The 16,297-nt window shown below is 47.4% G+C and overlaps 1 protein-coding gene across 6 annotated transcripts in view; it reads right to left on the bottom strand.

Moving 5' to 3' along the window:
• MFAP3L (microfibril associated protein 3 like) overlaps window positions 1-16,297 on the bottom strand; it is a 43,463-nt gene that overhangs the window by 6,665 nt on the left and 20,501 nt on the right. For 4 of the 6 annotated variants that reach the window (XM_057720267.1, XM_057720265.1, XM_057720266.1 and 1 more), the window contains exon 3: window positions 14-6,874. In XM_057720267.1, coding sequence (XP_057576250.1) covers window positions 5,946-6,874 — 929 coding nt within the window. In that variant the 3' untranslated portion in view covers window positions 14-5,945. Of the gene's footprint in view, window positions 1-13; window positions 6,875-7,030; window positions 7,121-16,297 lie in introns of those variants that run through there. The other 2 variants (XM_057720270.1, XM_057720269.1) reach the window with 2 other exon arrangements.

Raw genomic sequence — 16,297 nt, 5'->3', positions numbered from 1 at the left:
TAAAAATAGAAAAACATTAGCAGCTGTTTGTTCTGGGTCTGAAAACATGTACCAGTCAAAATTTTGCAGTTCGGGCTTCCTACGTGGCGCAGTGGTTGAGAATCCGCCTGCCAATGCAGGGTACATGGGTTCGAGCCCTGCTCCAGGAAGATCCCACATGCCACAGAGGAACTAAGCCCGTGTGCCACAACTATTGAGCCTGCGCTTTAGAGCCCGTGAGCCACAACTATTGAGCCCATGTGCTGCAACTACTGAAGCCCATGCGCCTAGAGCCCATGCTCCACAACAAGAGAAGCCACGGCAATGAGAAGCCTGTGCAGCACAACGAAGAGTAGCTCCCACTCACTGCAACTAAAAAAAAAGAAAGCCCGCGCACAGCGAAAAAGACCCAACGCAGCCAATTTAAAAAAACAAAAAACAAAAAAAAAACTTAAAAAAAAAAAAGAGTACAGCAAGAATGAAAAAAAAAATTATGCAATTAGGACAAAACTTTCCTATTTTCTCTTCCTGGATGGCACAACTGTTAATTTTTCCATGAATGCCACACCACAGTTCTCTGAAAAGCTTTTTTGCTTGAGAACCTATGGATCTTACATGCATTGCTTATCAGGTAACCCACTAAATAATTTTGTTGGCCTCTCCAGTCTACAGCAAAACACTAAGTTTGTTTCCCATTTGATGTTGTCCTTTCTTGTTCTGTTGACGTGACCTCATCTCATCTGAGAGGAATCCAGCTTTCAAAGTTTTCAAAGGGCACCTTGTTAACATGCTCTTGGATTTGGTGGGTCGAGTGCTGTCTAGGTGTTTCGTGTTGGATCTATGACTACCGCCTTCTCCCGTGAAATTCTGTGCATAGGTGAGTTTCCTGGTCTTTGTGGATTTTCTACAATAAGCTTGATGTTACATGTTAAAATTATTTATTGGTATAGATAGATTTATTTATAAAAAATAAACAGCTATCAAGTTTGTCAGAACAGAGTTAAGATTTTTGAATTTGGATAAAGTTTGTAGATTCACATAAAAATGACTTCATTTTCCCCAAGACAGGCCACAGATGCAAAAGGTAGGGATGAGGACTGACTACAGATTTCTTACCACTGGAAAGAGTAAATGAGGCCACGCTTGCACAGCCTTGAGCTGGGACACGACACGCTCGGCACACCTGTGCAAATCCTTTATTAAAGCAACAACCAAAATACAGGATGGCTCACGTGGTTTTTTGCTTTTTTGCTGCTATATCAACTTAAATTATTAGTCATTTGTTTATACCTTTAAATTGTTTTTAAAAGGTGAACATTTATAGTTCACAAATCAACAGTTTGACATTTCCACCCAGACACGTTTTTCCATCTTATTTCCCAGCTTTAACATAAGACATCCAGAACCAGAGGGACAGCACATCAAACGTAAGTGCCAGCACCTTCTGTAAGCAGTGCTAGGTGTCTGAGAGATACACTGAAGGTTTTCATTCCTTGTTAAATAAAAATAATTTATGCCAGAATATTCTTAGAACTATTTGCTTTCTGTTTTTATATTCTCTATATGAGCTTCAGTTTTGACTGTGGTATTCTAAGTTCCCTAAAAAATGACATCTCTAAAAAAATCTCAATTAAAGATCAATATCACCCTCATACAACATTTTCTTTATGACAGACACACAGTCCTTCAGAAAGCATAATAAGCAATTCTGTTTTATTCAATTTTTTTCCCCACCACTGATTTGTTTAATCCAAACCTTGCTAATCACTTGTTTAACCCTGAAAATCATTAGGAAGATGAACTTTGTTATCTACTAAAGGATTTTTAAATGAATAGGTGAATGTAAAAATGACTAATATCTTGAAGGTAACAGGTGCTCAAAACGTGTGTGTGAATATACAATGAGATTTGCTGGCTATTTAAAGAGTACCAATAAATTAGTTTAAAAAGCAAGAATAGAAACTGGGATTATGATCTAAAGGGACTGCAAAAAGGGTATGTGAAGACAGGTACAGGGTAGTCATTGAACTGTGCTGAGTAAGTATAAAATAGAGTATCTGAAAGATAAGGTACATGCTCCATTTTCTCACCCAAAGAAACACTGGGAGGAAACCCCTGTTCACAAAACCACAGAGGCTGCCCTTTAAGAGTTTTAGCACTGGTACAACACTGAAATTCAACCTGTGCACACTGGTGTCTGATCTGCCTTTTGAAATGGCTCCTCTGCTGGCTGGGATTGGTGTTTCTATGGTTGAGGTCGTTTGTGTCGGCTGCACTACATTTTGAGCTGTCTGTTCAAAACATGCAAACATTCTTTCTGCCTTACTTTTTCTTCACGAGCTAAAGAGCTAAACAGATCCAAGATCATCAATAAGTAACAATCCAAGCATTAGATTTGAAACGTTATCAGTCCAGTGAATAAGCTATACAGCCATCGTTCAAGCCAAGTCTTTCCATCAAGTTGCTTTCTTATCTCACATTTGCCCTTCGAAGGAGGTCTGAATGACACAGATGTCTACAATTAAAAATGAAACACACAATAAAAAAAGATAAAGAAGAAAAGGATTCCAGACTCCATCGTGTGGGAGGTCAGGCCTTTTGGCCTTGGTTTTGAAAAAAAGAAATGTTCACCAGCAACTGTTCTGGGTATAATGACACAGCACAGTAACCCTCAGGATGGGTGAGGACATTCAGGTATTTTTAGAGCATTTTCTATACGTTCTAGATGTCACATTTGGTTCCTAGAGATTTAGTCAAGTATTAGTATTTCTTTTTGTCAAGTATGATATACAAAAAGATGAGAATAGTAGATGTGCCCTAAAGTTATGAAAATATAATATATAAAACAAAACCATTATAAATTACATAGATTTGCAGTATAAAAATTTTTTCCCATTTAGAATAAATACCATTCAAGTTTACAGATCATCTAAGTGAATTAAATATGCACACACATCTGAATCGTTTTCAGAACTTCAAGAAAAAAAAAAATCGCTAGAGATATAACCAGATGACTCAGAAATCAGAAACTGCTTGCTTTTGAGAATGATGACCTATGACCTAAGACCCAAAGGACATGGTTTGGGATTTAGCGTTAAGCTGTTAAAACTGCCCAAATGAGTCTGACGTGTGTGCGCATGTGCGCGCACACACACACACTCACATGCAGCCTTACTTCTATGAATTTCTATGAAGTCGAACAGTTTATCTTTGAAAAATCAGCCAAAAGTCACGAGATCATCTCTGTTCTATATTCTAGCAGGAGAGCCTTTCTATTTTGTAAAGAAGCTACAGGATGAACAGGAAGAGGGTAGCCTTTCTGGACAGAGAAATCTTCCTTGTAAGCCAGCCTCCTCTTTAGTTGGCTCTTATTCTATCAAGAGCTTTCTGATGCCTTAAAGAGGGGGAACGCTTTGAAAATCTATATAACCTCCACAGTCTAAAGAAGCTAAAACCAACCTGAAAACGTTCTTTGGTCACACATCGCTGCTCCTGCTTCACAAAAAAACTGCCTGTTTTTAACTGTCTATCCTGAATCAATGTCTAGGTGGGAGAGATGCCTTTTCCTGTAATTTCCAAGTGGAAATTTCCTGTAATTTCCACGCGGGTTTCAGTGGAGGGAGAACTGGATAGAATGGAAAAAAGTTAACGCAGTGTCACAAAATGAGCCTTGGGTCCCTGATGCTGCTTTGGGTGTACAGATCCATGGTAAGAATCTGCTGACCTTCACAACAAGCGGAAAATGTTTACATTCTAAGAGGTGGAGATAAAACTTTTCTGCAACCCAAATACAGAAAACCCTTGTCCAGAGAGCGCAAGTGGGGGTCAAGGTTTCTCTGGACTGTTCAACACTCACTTTTTATGTGACCACCCAAGACACTCCTAACTGATGGCAACAGGTCATTTGAGGCCAAGAGGAATCTGCTCCAACTCTGCGTCTTGTCAGACAGCCTCCCACACCAGTTATCTATACAGAGAGAAAACCCTGAACCCAAACCCTCTGCCTTCAGCTACAGAGCCAGATGCGTTCGTTTGCAGTGAAGGTTGGCAGCAAGAGCATCTACCCTCATGTGCCCGTTTTGGCTTCCAGGACTGCCTGTCTCATGCAAAGGGGCCGTCATGGGGGATGACAAACTTCCCATAAGACTCTACATGTCTGAGCCGGACGGGCTCTGGGGACCCATCAGGTACCACCTCCATGTCTGGCAGATGAGAAAGATCAAACCCAGGGGGGTGTCAAAGGTCACTTATCCAGATAGCGAGAGAGTGAGGACTAAACATCGGGTCTGCTCTCACCATCCATGTGGCCCAGGGAACCTCCCAGGAACCCACGATATGGCTGTGACCCTCATGATGACCTCAAGGTTACAGCTCCCCTGCTTGCAAATGGAAATGAAATAATACCTCTCATTCTTCCCACAATTACATCCAAACTGCAGACACTGCCCTAATGGTTTGTGGGGGAGAAGACTCACAACTGGCTTAGAAAGCTTTGAGTTTCTGAAGCTGATTCTCTTGATCTACAACAATACTAACTTTCTGCATAAAAAGGTCAGATCGACCAGAGAGGAAGGTGACAAATCTTTCAAGTACTTGTGCGACAGGGCAGCAGGGTGATAATGTTGGTTTGGTTCTGCAGGAGAGGGAACCCTCTAGATGGAGCTCAAGCCCATCGGGTCCATCCCTCTGCCAGAGAGGGAACAGAGGCCCTGCTGGCCCAAGGCCCGCGGTGGTCACTGGCACAGTCAAATGAGGTGCTGGCCTTTGGGTGACTAGTTTCATCTTCTTTCTATAGCATCATTCTGCCTCACGTATAACTGCCTTCTTGTGGGACTAAAAATTAATTCAAGAATTTTGGCGTGAAATTTGACGCCATGATTCTAACCTGGCACTCTCCCCTTCAAGGACGGACAAGTTAGCCCTGCAGTTCAGAGAAGGGGGCTAGGCGACCCCATGGACCCTCCCAGACGGCCCATAGTCCCTGGAAGCCCTCCTGGGAGGCCCACGTTCTACACCTACACAGATTCCTCAGATGCCTCTGTCTCTGGAAGCAGCTTGTTTTCCAGATCAAGCAGCAGCCGTGTTTGGAGGAGGATGTTACTTAAACGTAAAAACGGCACTTTTCATGGACAGTTTGGGTAAATTCAAGTTTATGGTCTCCCTCCAACCTCAGCTGAGCTCACCCAAAGGCTCTCAGAATTGGACAGGCAACACATTTTTATTTGGCTATTAAAGTGCTATTCCTGGGCAAAGCTGTTTTTTTTTTTCTCTCAGTTTCACAACAGCAGCTTCATTGGAAACAAAAAAAGTGATGGATGGAGACAGGCCTGGGAAATGACAAAATTCACGAGGCTGGTAACTGGTAACATTACAGATGACTTGTAGTTATCAGCCCTGACACCAAAGCCTCCGAGGTAAAAGTTCGGGGGGAGAAATAAGGACAGAGTGGCAAAGGGGACGAGACCAGAAAGAACGATTAGCATTCGTATCACAATGACTCAGTTATAAGAGAACAGTGAAGGGGGTTAAAACTGAGAAGAAAGTGCAACAGACCCACGAACGTGCAGTTGCTCTCGTAGCAGACCTATAATTTTTTAAAGGAAAAGCGGTGCAGTGCGCATTAGACAGGGCTCTTGACCTCAGAGTCTCTTGCAGTCGGGTGCTCTTTGCCAAAAGGGCATCAGCGATTAAGGTATCTGGCAGAGAAGAGCCTCTGAGATTCGTGCTGCGCGTACAGACACCTGCCCAAGGTCACCGGCTCTGCGCCCTGACGCTGCTCGCATCCTGTCGCGGGGACCGTCCGGACACACAGCGTGCACACAGGTGCGCTCCCCTTCTGAAGGGGCCTGACTCCTACCTACGGGATGGGCGTCTCCGGTAAGGCTTAGCGGCGAGGGCGGACTGCGTCTGTCCCCGGGGGGGCGGCCCTGATTCTCGGGGGATGTGCATAGCTTCTCGGGGGGCTGTTAGACATGGCTTTCATAGATGACGCGGGCATTCCTGTCACGCGCCCCGGCCGGCTCTGCAGCCTCCAGGAGACCCGGCGGCAGGACATGGTCCAGTACCTCGACGGGCGTGGGCTCCTCAGAGGTCAGCGCTGCGGATGTGACCTCGGTGGAAGGTGCCGCGGACTCCGGGGAGGGCTCGGCCGACGGCTCGGTGTCCTCCTCGTCTCTGGCCTCCAGGGGCCCCCCGTCCTGGTCGTCCGTGGGCTCCCTCCGGGACGGGGGATGCACGGACACCTGGATGGCGATCTGTTGGGGCGGCTCGAGCAGCGAGGAGCCGTCCGAGTCGGCGGCGGGGGAGTCGCTCCGCTGCAGGGCGTTGGGGATGGTGTAGACTTCGTCCCCGGTGGCGGCCTCCTGGCCCTCGGGCGCGTGGCGCACGAAGTTCTGGCCCTGCTCCTCCAGCCCCACTACCTCCATGAGCTCCTCCACGATGGTCCTGCAGTTCATGATGAGCGGGGGCAGCGGCACGCTGCGGGCCAGCTCCTCGATGTAGCGGGCGAACTCCATGGTCTTGAACTGCGTGACCTTGGCCAGCTCCAGCGTCTTGGCGGAGGTGATGATGGGGATGCGCTTGGCGATCTCGAAGGCCTTCTGCAGCTTCTCCGCGCCCTCCGTGCGGAAGAACTCGTTGATGGCCTTCTCGGTCTTCTTCAGGTGGCTGCTCATCATGCAGAGACGGGTGATGTTGAGGACCAGCACCACGGCGAAGGCCACCAGGCACACCACCATGTAGTACACGCCCATGTCCCCCGACGTGAAGACGACCCGCAGCGTCACCGTGTTGTTCACGGTGCCGTGGGCATTGGAGGCCACACACGTGTATCGACCCCGGTCTGAAAAGGACACCTTGGTGATGTTCAGGAGGCCATCGTGCATCTGCCACTTTCCTGCAGGAGGAAGAGGACAGAGTCAGCCAGGCCCTTCTCTCCCTGCAGAGACCACCCTGCACATCCCTGGGTGCACCTCCCGCCACCACGCCCAGCACGTCTTATGGTGGGGACGGCAAACGCTGCCCTTGCTAGACGGGGACAGTGTTAGCTCACCTAATCCTCACAATGCGGGGAGGAGCTACTAGCATCAGCCCATTTTACAGGATGTGGACACTGAGGCACGGGCCCACCAAGCCACCTCCCAGGGCACCGGTTTGGAAGCAGTTGAGCTAGACGTGAATTCAAGCCCAAAAGGCTGTGCTCTTAACATCATACTTTGTGATTCCACATCCTAGAGAAAAATCAGAAAAATAGTCTGGAAAATACTGTGCTCTTACTAGAGAATTCCTTAATGTAGCCTCCGATTTTCTAGCCTGCCTATGAGCATGGCTCCACTGAATATATGTTCCCTGGAGAGTTTTAATACTTTTCAGAATATAAAGTATTTGGGGATCAACATAAAATCTGGAATAAGTCAATTACATTGTAATTGTTCACCTGGGTTTCTCATTTTTGAGACTGAAGTTATCCTGGTGTGACCTCGTGGATGGAAACATAAATAATTAATTTTGAGAATCTACAACGAACTATGTCACTTACAGTTACAGGCTAACACTATGGAGATTTGGAGGCTGGGTGTGAATAAGCATCAATTTGGTTTCGCTTTGCAAAAAAATCACAGACCCATCAGGCTGAAATCAGGCCTCACATGACAGAGAATGCATGCTGAAAAGCATTATAATGGATAAGAATTCTTCCCCCGTCTGGCCTGGAAAGGCTCTAGTGCTGCCCTGGGAATGATTAATCTAAATTAATCTTTGCTTGGGATTAATCCTTAGTCTGCCCGTGTACCCGCAGGTCAGAGGACTCCGGGAAACGTGATCCTGGGTTTCCCTTCTGGGTCTCCTGTCTGAGCCTTTCTGAAACCCCTCCACCCCACTAGACTGTCCTGTAGAGAGAGGAGGGTCGCGGGCCGGTCTCGGGAGGGTTCCGAGGAACAGGCAGATCTTTCTCTGTAAAAGCACTTGCATCCCCAAGCGAGCCAGCAACACCTCTCCTGAGGGACGTGGCAACTTAGTGTATAGTTTCCTTTTAAGTGTCTATTATTGCTTTGTATTTTCGCTTGTTTCATCCCCTTCTGGCAGTAATTAATTCTAATTAAAAGTCTGATATTTCCCCAAAGCAACAAGCAACGGCTTTTTAAAAAAAATTTGTAAGCACCACAGTGACCAGCGTCTGCAGCGACTGTGGGATGAGAGAGCAGAGGCCCGTTTCCAGGTCCTCTGCTCCAAGGACCGTCCTTTGGGAAGCTGGCTGGAGCCATGGGGGCCCTTGGGGGCCTGCAGCTCCTCCTCCCGCTGGCCTGGGGAACCTGGTGGGAAGCCTCTCGTAGACGCTGTCTCATTCCTTTGCTTTCTGAAGGAACATCTGTGAAGATTGTTTCCTGGCATCCCCAAGTACCCTCCCTCTAAGAATTCAGCCAGTGTACTTTCCCAAGAGCAGAAAACACTGCTTTGGGAAATCTAGGGAATTTCAGTCTCTCGTGAACCTGAACGTGTATGAACAGACGAACCTAGCACCCAGCCTGTGAAACGCCTCGTCCAGATGGGCAGAAGCAAGTCTCCCACCCTGTCCGTTCATTCCCTGAACTTGAAATTTGATACCTCAGTGGCAGATTTATCCAAATATAGAATAACCTGAGCAAGGGAAATGATCAATTTGTTCTCTTAAAATGTGCATGTTTCATCAAACCAGACTACAGCAGGCATAGAAAAAAAGAACTCAGGTTGCTTGAAAGCTCATTATAGACGTGGAAGGTACTGGATCCCAGAGAGTTACAGACTCTACCTGTAGTAGTTTCTCACACTGACCTTCCTCACTTTGTTGGAAAATAGCAGGAAATAGGATGGGAGAGGGTGAGAAGGTGAGGTTATTTGTATGGGGAACAGTTAGGATCAATCTGTTCACCTCCTAACCTCCCACCCCCACTCCCTCTGTGGAGTAATTATCTACAAATTCAAGGACAGAGTAGGGGGAACCCGAGTGTAGAAGAAGAGGAGCATAAAAGAGCACTGAACTCAGAAGGCAGGCATCTGATGGTAATACACTGCTTTCTACCCACACCTAAGTAATGCTTTTAGTGAAAACTGTATTATAATTGTTATAGAAAAGGGAAATGCAGAAATGCATGCTAGTTACAAGATACTAACAGTCTCCAAATTCCAAGCACTCTAAATGCAAAACTAAAAGTATAAAGTGAATAGAAGATATGAAAACATTTTTCTAACCATGGGACCGGAAAGCCTTTTTCGGCATTTCAAGAATCCCAGAACCTGTAACGGAGAACTCTGATGGATCAGATTTCTCCCAAATTAAAAGTTTTACACTATAACATATACTAAAGTTAAGAGCAAATGACAGAGTGGGAGAAAATTCTAGAATATTTGACAAATGCTTAATAACTATAAAACATAAATAACTCCTATAAATCATGACAACCCAAAACGGAAAAGAAATGGGTAAGGAGATGGACGGACAAGTCACAGAAAAAAGGAATGCAGATAGTGTCTAAGTGCATAAAATCACTCGTGGTTAAATCATAATTAAATTTAAAGAGATTCAAGTAATTTTTAAAAACAGATAACTCTTCCACCTTGCAGAGAGCCAGAGGAAGTGGGGGGCCCTGATTATACACTGTGTTGCTGGGAGGATGGGAAGGCACACTGCCAGTGGGCTGCGTTGGTGACATACATGGCTGCAAGGTTGGTTTTTGGCATCGACCAAAGTGCAAGATGAATGGAGCCTGTGACCCACTTTTAGAATTCTTGAAATGCTTCAAATCAGGCAAGCCTAGATTGACTGGGAAAATATTAATGAATGTAAGGAAATCAAGAAGGTGAAAAAAATCTCATTTTCAGCATCTTTCTCCCCAGAGACACAATTCTAAAGCCTTCTTCCTGGCCAACATCTTCTGGGCAAAGTCATCACCTGGGTCCCAGGCCAGGAAGGTGGCTGACCTCGTATCCCTGTGTCACCCAGGCACATGGAGGGAGAGTCTAGCAACTAGAGAAGCAGGTCAGCAACATCGCGTGGTGACAGTTAAACCCGTGACACCAAGAAATGCCATGGCACACAGGTTACTGTGACTGGACGTGACAGATCAGGACTAACGCTTGTGCTAACAATTTCTGACCAAATGACCGCTGGACAGAAAGAGCAGCACCAACCTTTCCCAGAACCAAAGCATCACGAGAAAGGCGACAGCACCACCACAAAGATACTGTAACTACAGCTTTCCTCCAAACCCACGTCTGTCAAAACCCCCAATCTTTCCAGCTGTCCTGAGGATCGCTCGGCATTAAAAATTAACATCATGCCCAAATGCAAAAGCTCTTAGAATTTCCCCGAAATTATTTATTAGAAGAAAAGGATTTCTGTTTTTCCTTGCAGATGTCTCTCCATGAAAGTGTAAACAAGCTGATGTGTGGCTAGTCTACATCCCCGACAGGTGGTATGAGAAGTTTAAGGCTCTGTTCACCATTGTGTTTAAGCACGGAGGCTCTTAAACTTTTCAAGAAGGAGAGTTAAGTCTGCTAAAACAAGGGGATAATTTTCCTGAAACCAACTTAAAACTTTTCAGGTGGTGAGAGTTCCAATAACATTTATGAAAACAGAAAGGAAGTGCAATAGGCACTTGAATGACACTGCACTGAATCCACACTCTTCAGATAAGAACCAAACACACGCGGGTCTATAGGCGTGGGGCCTATTTTCCAATATGTGAAATAGAGGCTATTGAGGGGAAAGGATCCAAGCCTTTTTACAGAACAGAAGTCGAGACAAACAGACCCCTGCATGGCTGCGCCTGTTACAGGGCTTCTGCAGGAGATGACTGCAGTGACCCAGGTTACAAACACTGCAAGCTGCAAGGGCTCCTGTGCCTCCCATCTGCACAGCCTCCCAAGTGGCCTCTTCAGACGGTCTGGGGCAGCGCTAACACACTGCTTCCCGCATCACGTGGGGCAGAAGTGGCCGCGGATCCTCTGGGCTCAGCTCAGCTCTCAGCTCAGGAAGGGGGGTGGGGGGGGGGGGTGGGGGGCGGAGGTGGCCCAAGCTGATCACAGCCTGCAGTTGTGCTCTGCTTAAAGGTATAAATAATATCTGAAAAGAACCTTTTCATTTCCTGGCAGAGGAAACATCTGACCCACTGGCTAATTCAACCTGATAACCTTCATTTTTAAAAAAGTGCCAAGCACGTCATTCCACACGGGCTGGCAGGAGTCTCCTCTGAAAGTGACTATAGGTAGTCTTCTAAGAGCACCCTGCACAGGGTGGATAGAGGTAACCTCCGTTTCGGGCATCTCAGCCCTCATCCTCATCTGAGAGGGAGGGGGAAGCGTCTTCCCACTGCTAAGGCTAAAGCACTCTGGGCTCACACCCCAGAGGCAGCACAACTCATTAAAGAAACACTGCAAACGGTGGCTCGTTACCAGGCTGGGCCTTGACATGGCTCCATTTGGAAAATGAACCAAAGTACCACTTTGATGGAAAAATACATTATGGGTTCACACAAGTGACTTAACTGACTTCGGAATGATTCTCTAGCTGGCTGAGGACGCTTCTTTGGGTGAGACCAGAGCTTCTCCTCTTGGGCTGGCATTTTGCATCAGATAATTCTTTGTAGGGGGCGGTCCTGTGTGTTGCAGGATGTTGAGAGCATCCCTGGCTCCCACCCTCTAGATGCCAGCAGCATCACCTCTCCCTTCCCTCCCCTCCTGCCCTGGCTGTGACAGCCAAAAACACCTCCAGTCTTGGCCAGTCCTCTGGGTGAGAGAACCAGTGGGTTAGGCAAAGGGAAAGTTCATCCTGTGCACAGTATACTGTGTAACACCCACATTCACTGCTGTCTCAGAGCCTGGGGTGCACTGGAGGGCAGTGGGCCCTTTGCACGCAGAGGGGATGTTGCTGATGAAGGGTGAGGCGCGCCACATTCGCCATCACACTGGTCACAGCGCTGTGTCGAGATTTTAAATAGCACTTAGGGGATATAAATGTTTTTGGTCTTTATGGAATGTTTTTTAAAAGACTGAGAACTTGTGGGAGCTAATTAGAAACTGCCCAGAAAACTATTTCCTTTCTTTACAAAATACATCATACTATGAAGCAGAGACAGATGCACTTGGGATCCTGACTGTGACAACACAGGACATTGGTGATGGGACTGATGACGGCGGCAGCTGCTGTTTACCCATGGCTCTGTGTGTTCCAGGTACCATAATGAGCATTTAACACACGACACGAGACCCACAGCTCTGCCTGGCGGTAAAAGAAGATTATCTCTGCTTTACAGATAGGAAAACTGGCTCCGAAAAGTTGAAGAACTTGCTCAAAGGGATGCCACTGTGCTGTTCTGCTGAATTTCCAGTAATGTATTTATAGTTGCATAAATTTTGTCTAATGCCTTTTGAGGAGCTGATTTTTTAAGTCTCAGATATTTAATGTACTAAAAGAGGGACGCAGTATAACACTTTGGCAGGTTAATGCGCTACTCCATGCTTCATCCAAGGGACAAAGGATGATGTACACTTCGTGCTGTGGCGCTGACCGCCCCTCCCCCCCCCCCCCCCCCACCGCCCCAGATATGTTGATGGTGGGGAGGGTGTACACTAAGGTCTCGAGACCTGGCCGGCACAGTGTGCTGTGGCCCCCTGGCAGGAGGCGGTGAAAGCATCTCATGGGCTACTAAAAACATTTGCAAAGCAGAGGATAAAAACACTAGAGCCATGTAAACCAAAGCAAAACTTGTTAACAGTGAAGGTGAAGCTACTCCACAAAGGGCGAGCACCTGTGAGACAACTGTGACCTTCGTGCAATTCAGCTTAGCTTACTCTGTGCATGTTTATTTTCAGAGAGAATTCTTAACTATTTTTGCTGGCAGAATGCTACAAGAGAACGGAAAACAAACCCCCAGGAAAGTCTACAACCTCACTTGAAGGAAGAATTTCCAAGTTAGTTGCTAACGCACCAGGCATGTTTACAAAGGCCTATGCCTTTTCCAAAGATGAAGTTTTTTTAAAAATTAATTTTTATTGGAATATAGCTGCTTTACAATGTTGTATTAGTTTCTGCGATACAGCAAAGTGAATCAGCTACACGTAAACATATAACCCCCTTTTTTTTTATTTCCTTCCCATTTAGGTCACCACAGAGCACTGAGTAGGTCTCCCTGTGCTATCCAGCAAGTTCTCACTAGTTATCTATTTTACACATAGTATCAATAGTGTATATGTATTAATCCCCATCTCCCAATTCCTCCCACCCTCCTTCCCCCCTTGGTCTCCATAAGTTTGTTCTCTACACCTGTGTCTCTACTTCTGCGAAGCTGACTTTCTTGAAATGCTTCTTATTTATCATCTGATAAAGGTGCTGACGTGCATTTCAATGGTTTAAGGTCAGAGTATGAAACTGCAGCAAAAATACACTGGATAATTGGTCCCTGAACTAATGGGGACTTTTTCATATCACTTTCCGGCACCGATACATTCCTACTCATCTCTAGCAAAAGGAAAATTGAAAACAGGACATTTTGTGGCCATTCATGGTTACTTATGTTATACTGGACTTCTGGGTTACTTCTGTAACATGGTTGGTGGGTCACCCCACACGTGTCCTTTGGTGAACTCCAAAAAAAAAGTCTTTCTCCGGAAACAGCTCACATATTAGCCTCTCCTGCTCTGTGGGACTGAAGTGACAACACGAGGGATACGAAGCAAAGCGGCTGTGGCCCCTGCCAGTGACAGGAAATAGCCCGTTCCTTCTGGGACCTGCGGGGATAGGACCAGGAACAGCCTTCTCACTTTCTCAGCGCCAACGAGAAACGGACCTGCTCCTGGAATTGCAAAGCACACGTGGTGGCCTCCAGAGTGACTCGCCAGATGACTCTGAACACACCTGGGTGTGCGCACGCCTCTTACGCAGGTCACAGCCGTGTCCTAACCCTGCTTCTTTGTGACTGTGATGGGGCTGATACACTGACCATCCAGCCTCTCATCCAATCTTTCTGGTCAGAGCCTTTTACCACCCCTCGCCTGCCGAGACCTGCAGGATGAGCAGGTGCTGGTGGGCATAGAGGGAGAATAAAGCCCAGCCCGGCCACACTCTGCTGGGTACTGTCTTCTCCAACCACCCGCTTCTCTTCTGGATCCGTGAGCAACAAGGCCACCAGAGCATCACACTCACTGTAAGGACCAGAAACAAGGTGTGCAATGTGGTACAAGGGGCTTAGTCAACGGGAGTGGCTGTTAATGGGAACTGCACTCATCTTGTTTGGTTTCAGCAGCGGTTTGGGTACACAGATAACATTCCAGGATACGAGGGTCATTTTCCATGCTGTATCAATCACCTCTTTGTTGAGTTATTAACGAAACATGCTCCATTTAAACTCCTAGCCAATCAGCCAGGAAATCGAAATCTACGTCCTGGTTAGAACGTGGGCATCTTCCCATCAGAAATGAAGACTTAGAGACCAAAGGTCCTCGAGTGGCACCATGATGCTTGCATTTCATGATGAGGATCAACGTTCTGCCATCTCCTCTGTCTTGCTCCGTTGTTCTGAATATTAGCCCACGTTACTAGTGTCCTGAAATGACTGTTATTGTGCACGGTAATTACCAAAGCTGAGCTGGAACATCAAGTACCAGGATCATGAGTTCTTTTAAAAAATTCACAGTGTGTCTTCCTTATGAGGTTTTAGCACGGCTGACTGATTTCTCAGCATGGCTGCTGGCTACAAACGCAACCAGACAGTTAGAGCCCAGCCCTGCACCCAGGCTCTGTCTCCGGGGCCACTGCATCTGCTCCCTCCACCTCCGGCGCCCACAGACAGAAAAGAAATGAACGCAGGTGACTCCAGCTCAGCCAACTTCCCAGCACACACAGAGAGAAATGATACACAAGGTCCGCTTGCCAAGACCGACTCCACACCTACCATCAATACCTCTCGCGATCTCCTTGGAGCAGTCAGTACCACTCCAGGACAGCCCTCAAAATGTCCCGGCTGAAGTCCAGGCCCCACGCTGTTCCCACGCTTTCCTCTCTCCAGGATGCAGGGCTCAGAGCCCCGTCCCGGCTCTTCATACCTGGGACCACCTTTGCTCCAGGCCCATGGGAGCAGCAGGCTCGGTCTGGAGTCCCTGGTCCCCTCAGTGAGGTCACCTCAGAATCCTCACTGAGGCCCAGCCCTGCAGAAAGACCCCGTGGAGTCCAGGGACCTGCATGTGTGCACGTTGCCACGGTTACCGCCCCTCGCAGGTGTGATGTCACTTCCTCCTGACCTGCAGCAGGAGGAAGGGGCTGCGCTGTCCCGTCTGCCCACCTTTAGCACGGAAGGCTCCAGTCACAGCCACTTAACGACCACAGGACCGGGAAAAGTCATGTAAAAGAGGGGACTGGACTGCCGTGTCTCCAGGGTCCCTTCTGATGGGAAAGTTCTGTGGTCCCATCATTTTACTTGGTGGGGAGGGAGGTCTCCTCTACCAGCTGAAGCATGCAAACATACACATGATATTTTCGTGACTGTAGGAACAGCGCCGGCAGCAGCCCCGCAGCCCGGGAGGCGGCCTCCAGCAGCCTGAAGGTCGGGGCACAGCTGCGAGCAGTAGCCTGGACCTGCCAGACACCCTGTCTGCCAGCGCCTAAGGAGACAGACGAGTGTCAGCCTCTGTTCTTTCTCTGAGGGATCAGGATAAAATGAGGAAAAGAGATGATCAATGCAGGTCTTCCTGGAGCAGAGACTCTTCTGGGGGTTAGAGGGCTGTGGGCCAGGAAGCACACGAGGGAAAGGGCAGCAGAAACCATGCAGCTGCTAAGTCAGATCCGTGGTCCTTTCCCCCCGCCCAACACCCGGGTCATTATCAGAAATGCTCAGAAAGCACATCCCCGCCTTCAGGTCCATCAGTCAAGCTTGGTCCTTACTCCTGAGACAGGAAGTGTGTGGACTCCCGAGAACCCACGATGCCCCCTCTGGCCGCAGTCCTTCCTGAAGTGAGCTGGTGCTTGGGAAGGGGGTTCCCACCCTTTGGCCAGAAACTCATTCAGGAGAAGCCAAGCACTCCTCCGATGCCACGTGTTATTTCTCCCTTCTGAAACCTCCCCCCCATCCTGGCCAACAGTCCAGAAACTTCAGCCAGGTCCCTGGGAACACACGTGATCTCTGGCTGCTGGTGAAAAGCTGCAGAGACCGCTCCCAAAAGGCATGGACTTTAAACCCACAGTCCACAAATTAAACTGACATTTAATGGTAAATAACTGCTATGTTTCTTGAAACAAACTGAAACTCCCTTATAAATGGAAGCTATACTTAAGAAAAAGCCACTTTACGTT

This window comes from Hippopotamus amphibius, chromosome 2 (assembly GCF_030028045.1).
Source record: "Hippopotamus amphibius kiboko isolate mHipAmp2 chromosome 2, mHipAmp2.hap2, whole genome shotgun sequence".
Taxonomy (NCBI): Eukaryota; Metazoa; Chordata; class Mammalia; order Artiodactyla; family Hippopotamidae; genus Hippopotamus; species Hippopotamus amphibius.
The sequence above is the reverse complement of the archived record's forward strand: the minus strand, read 5'-3'. Positions and strand labels throughout refer to the sequence as shown.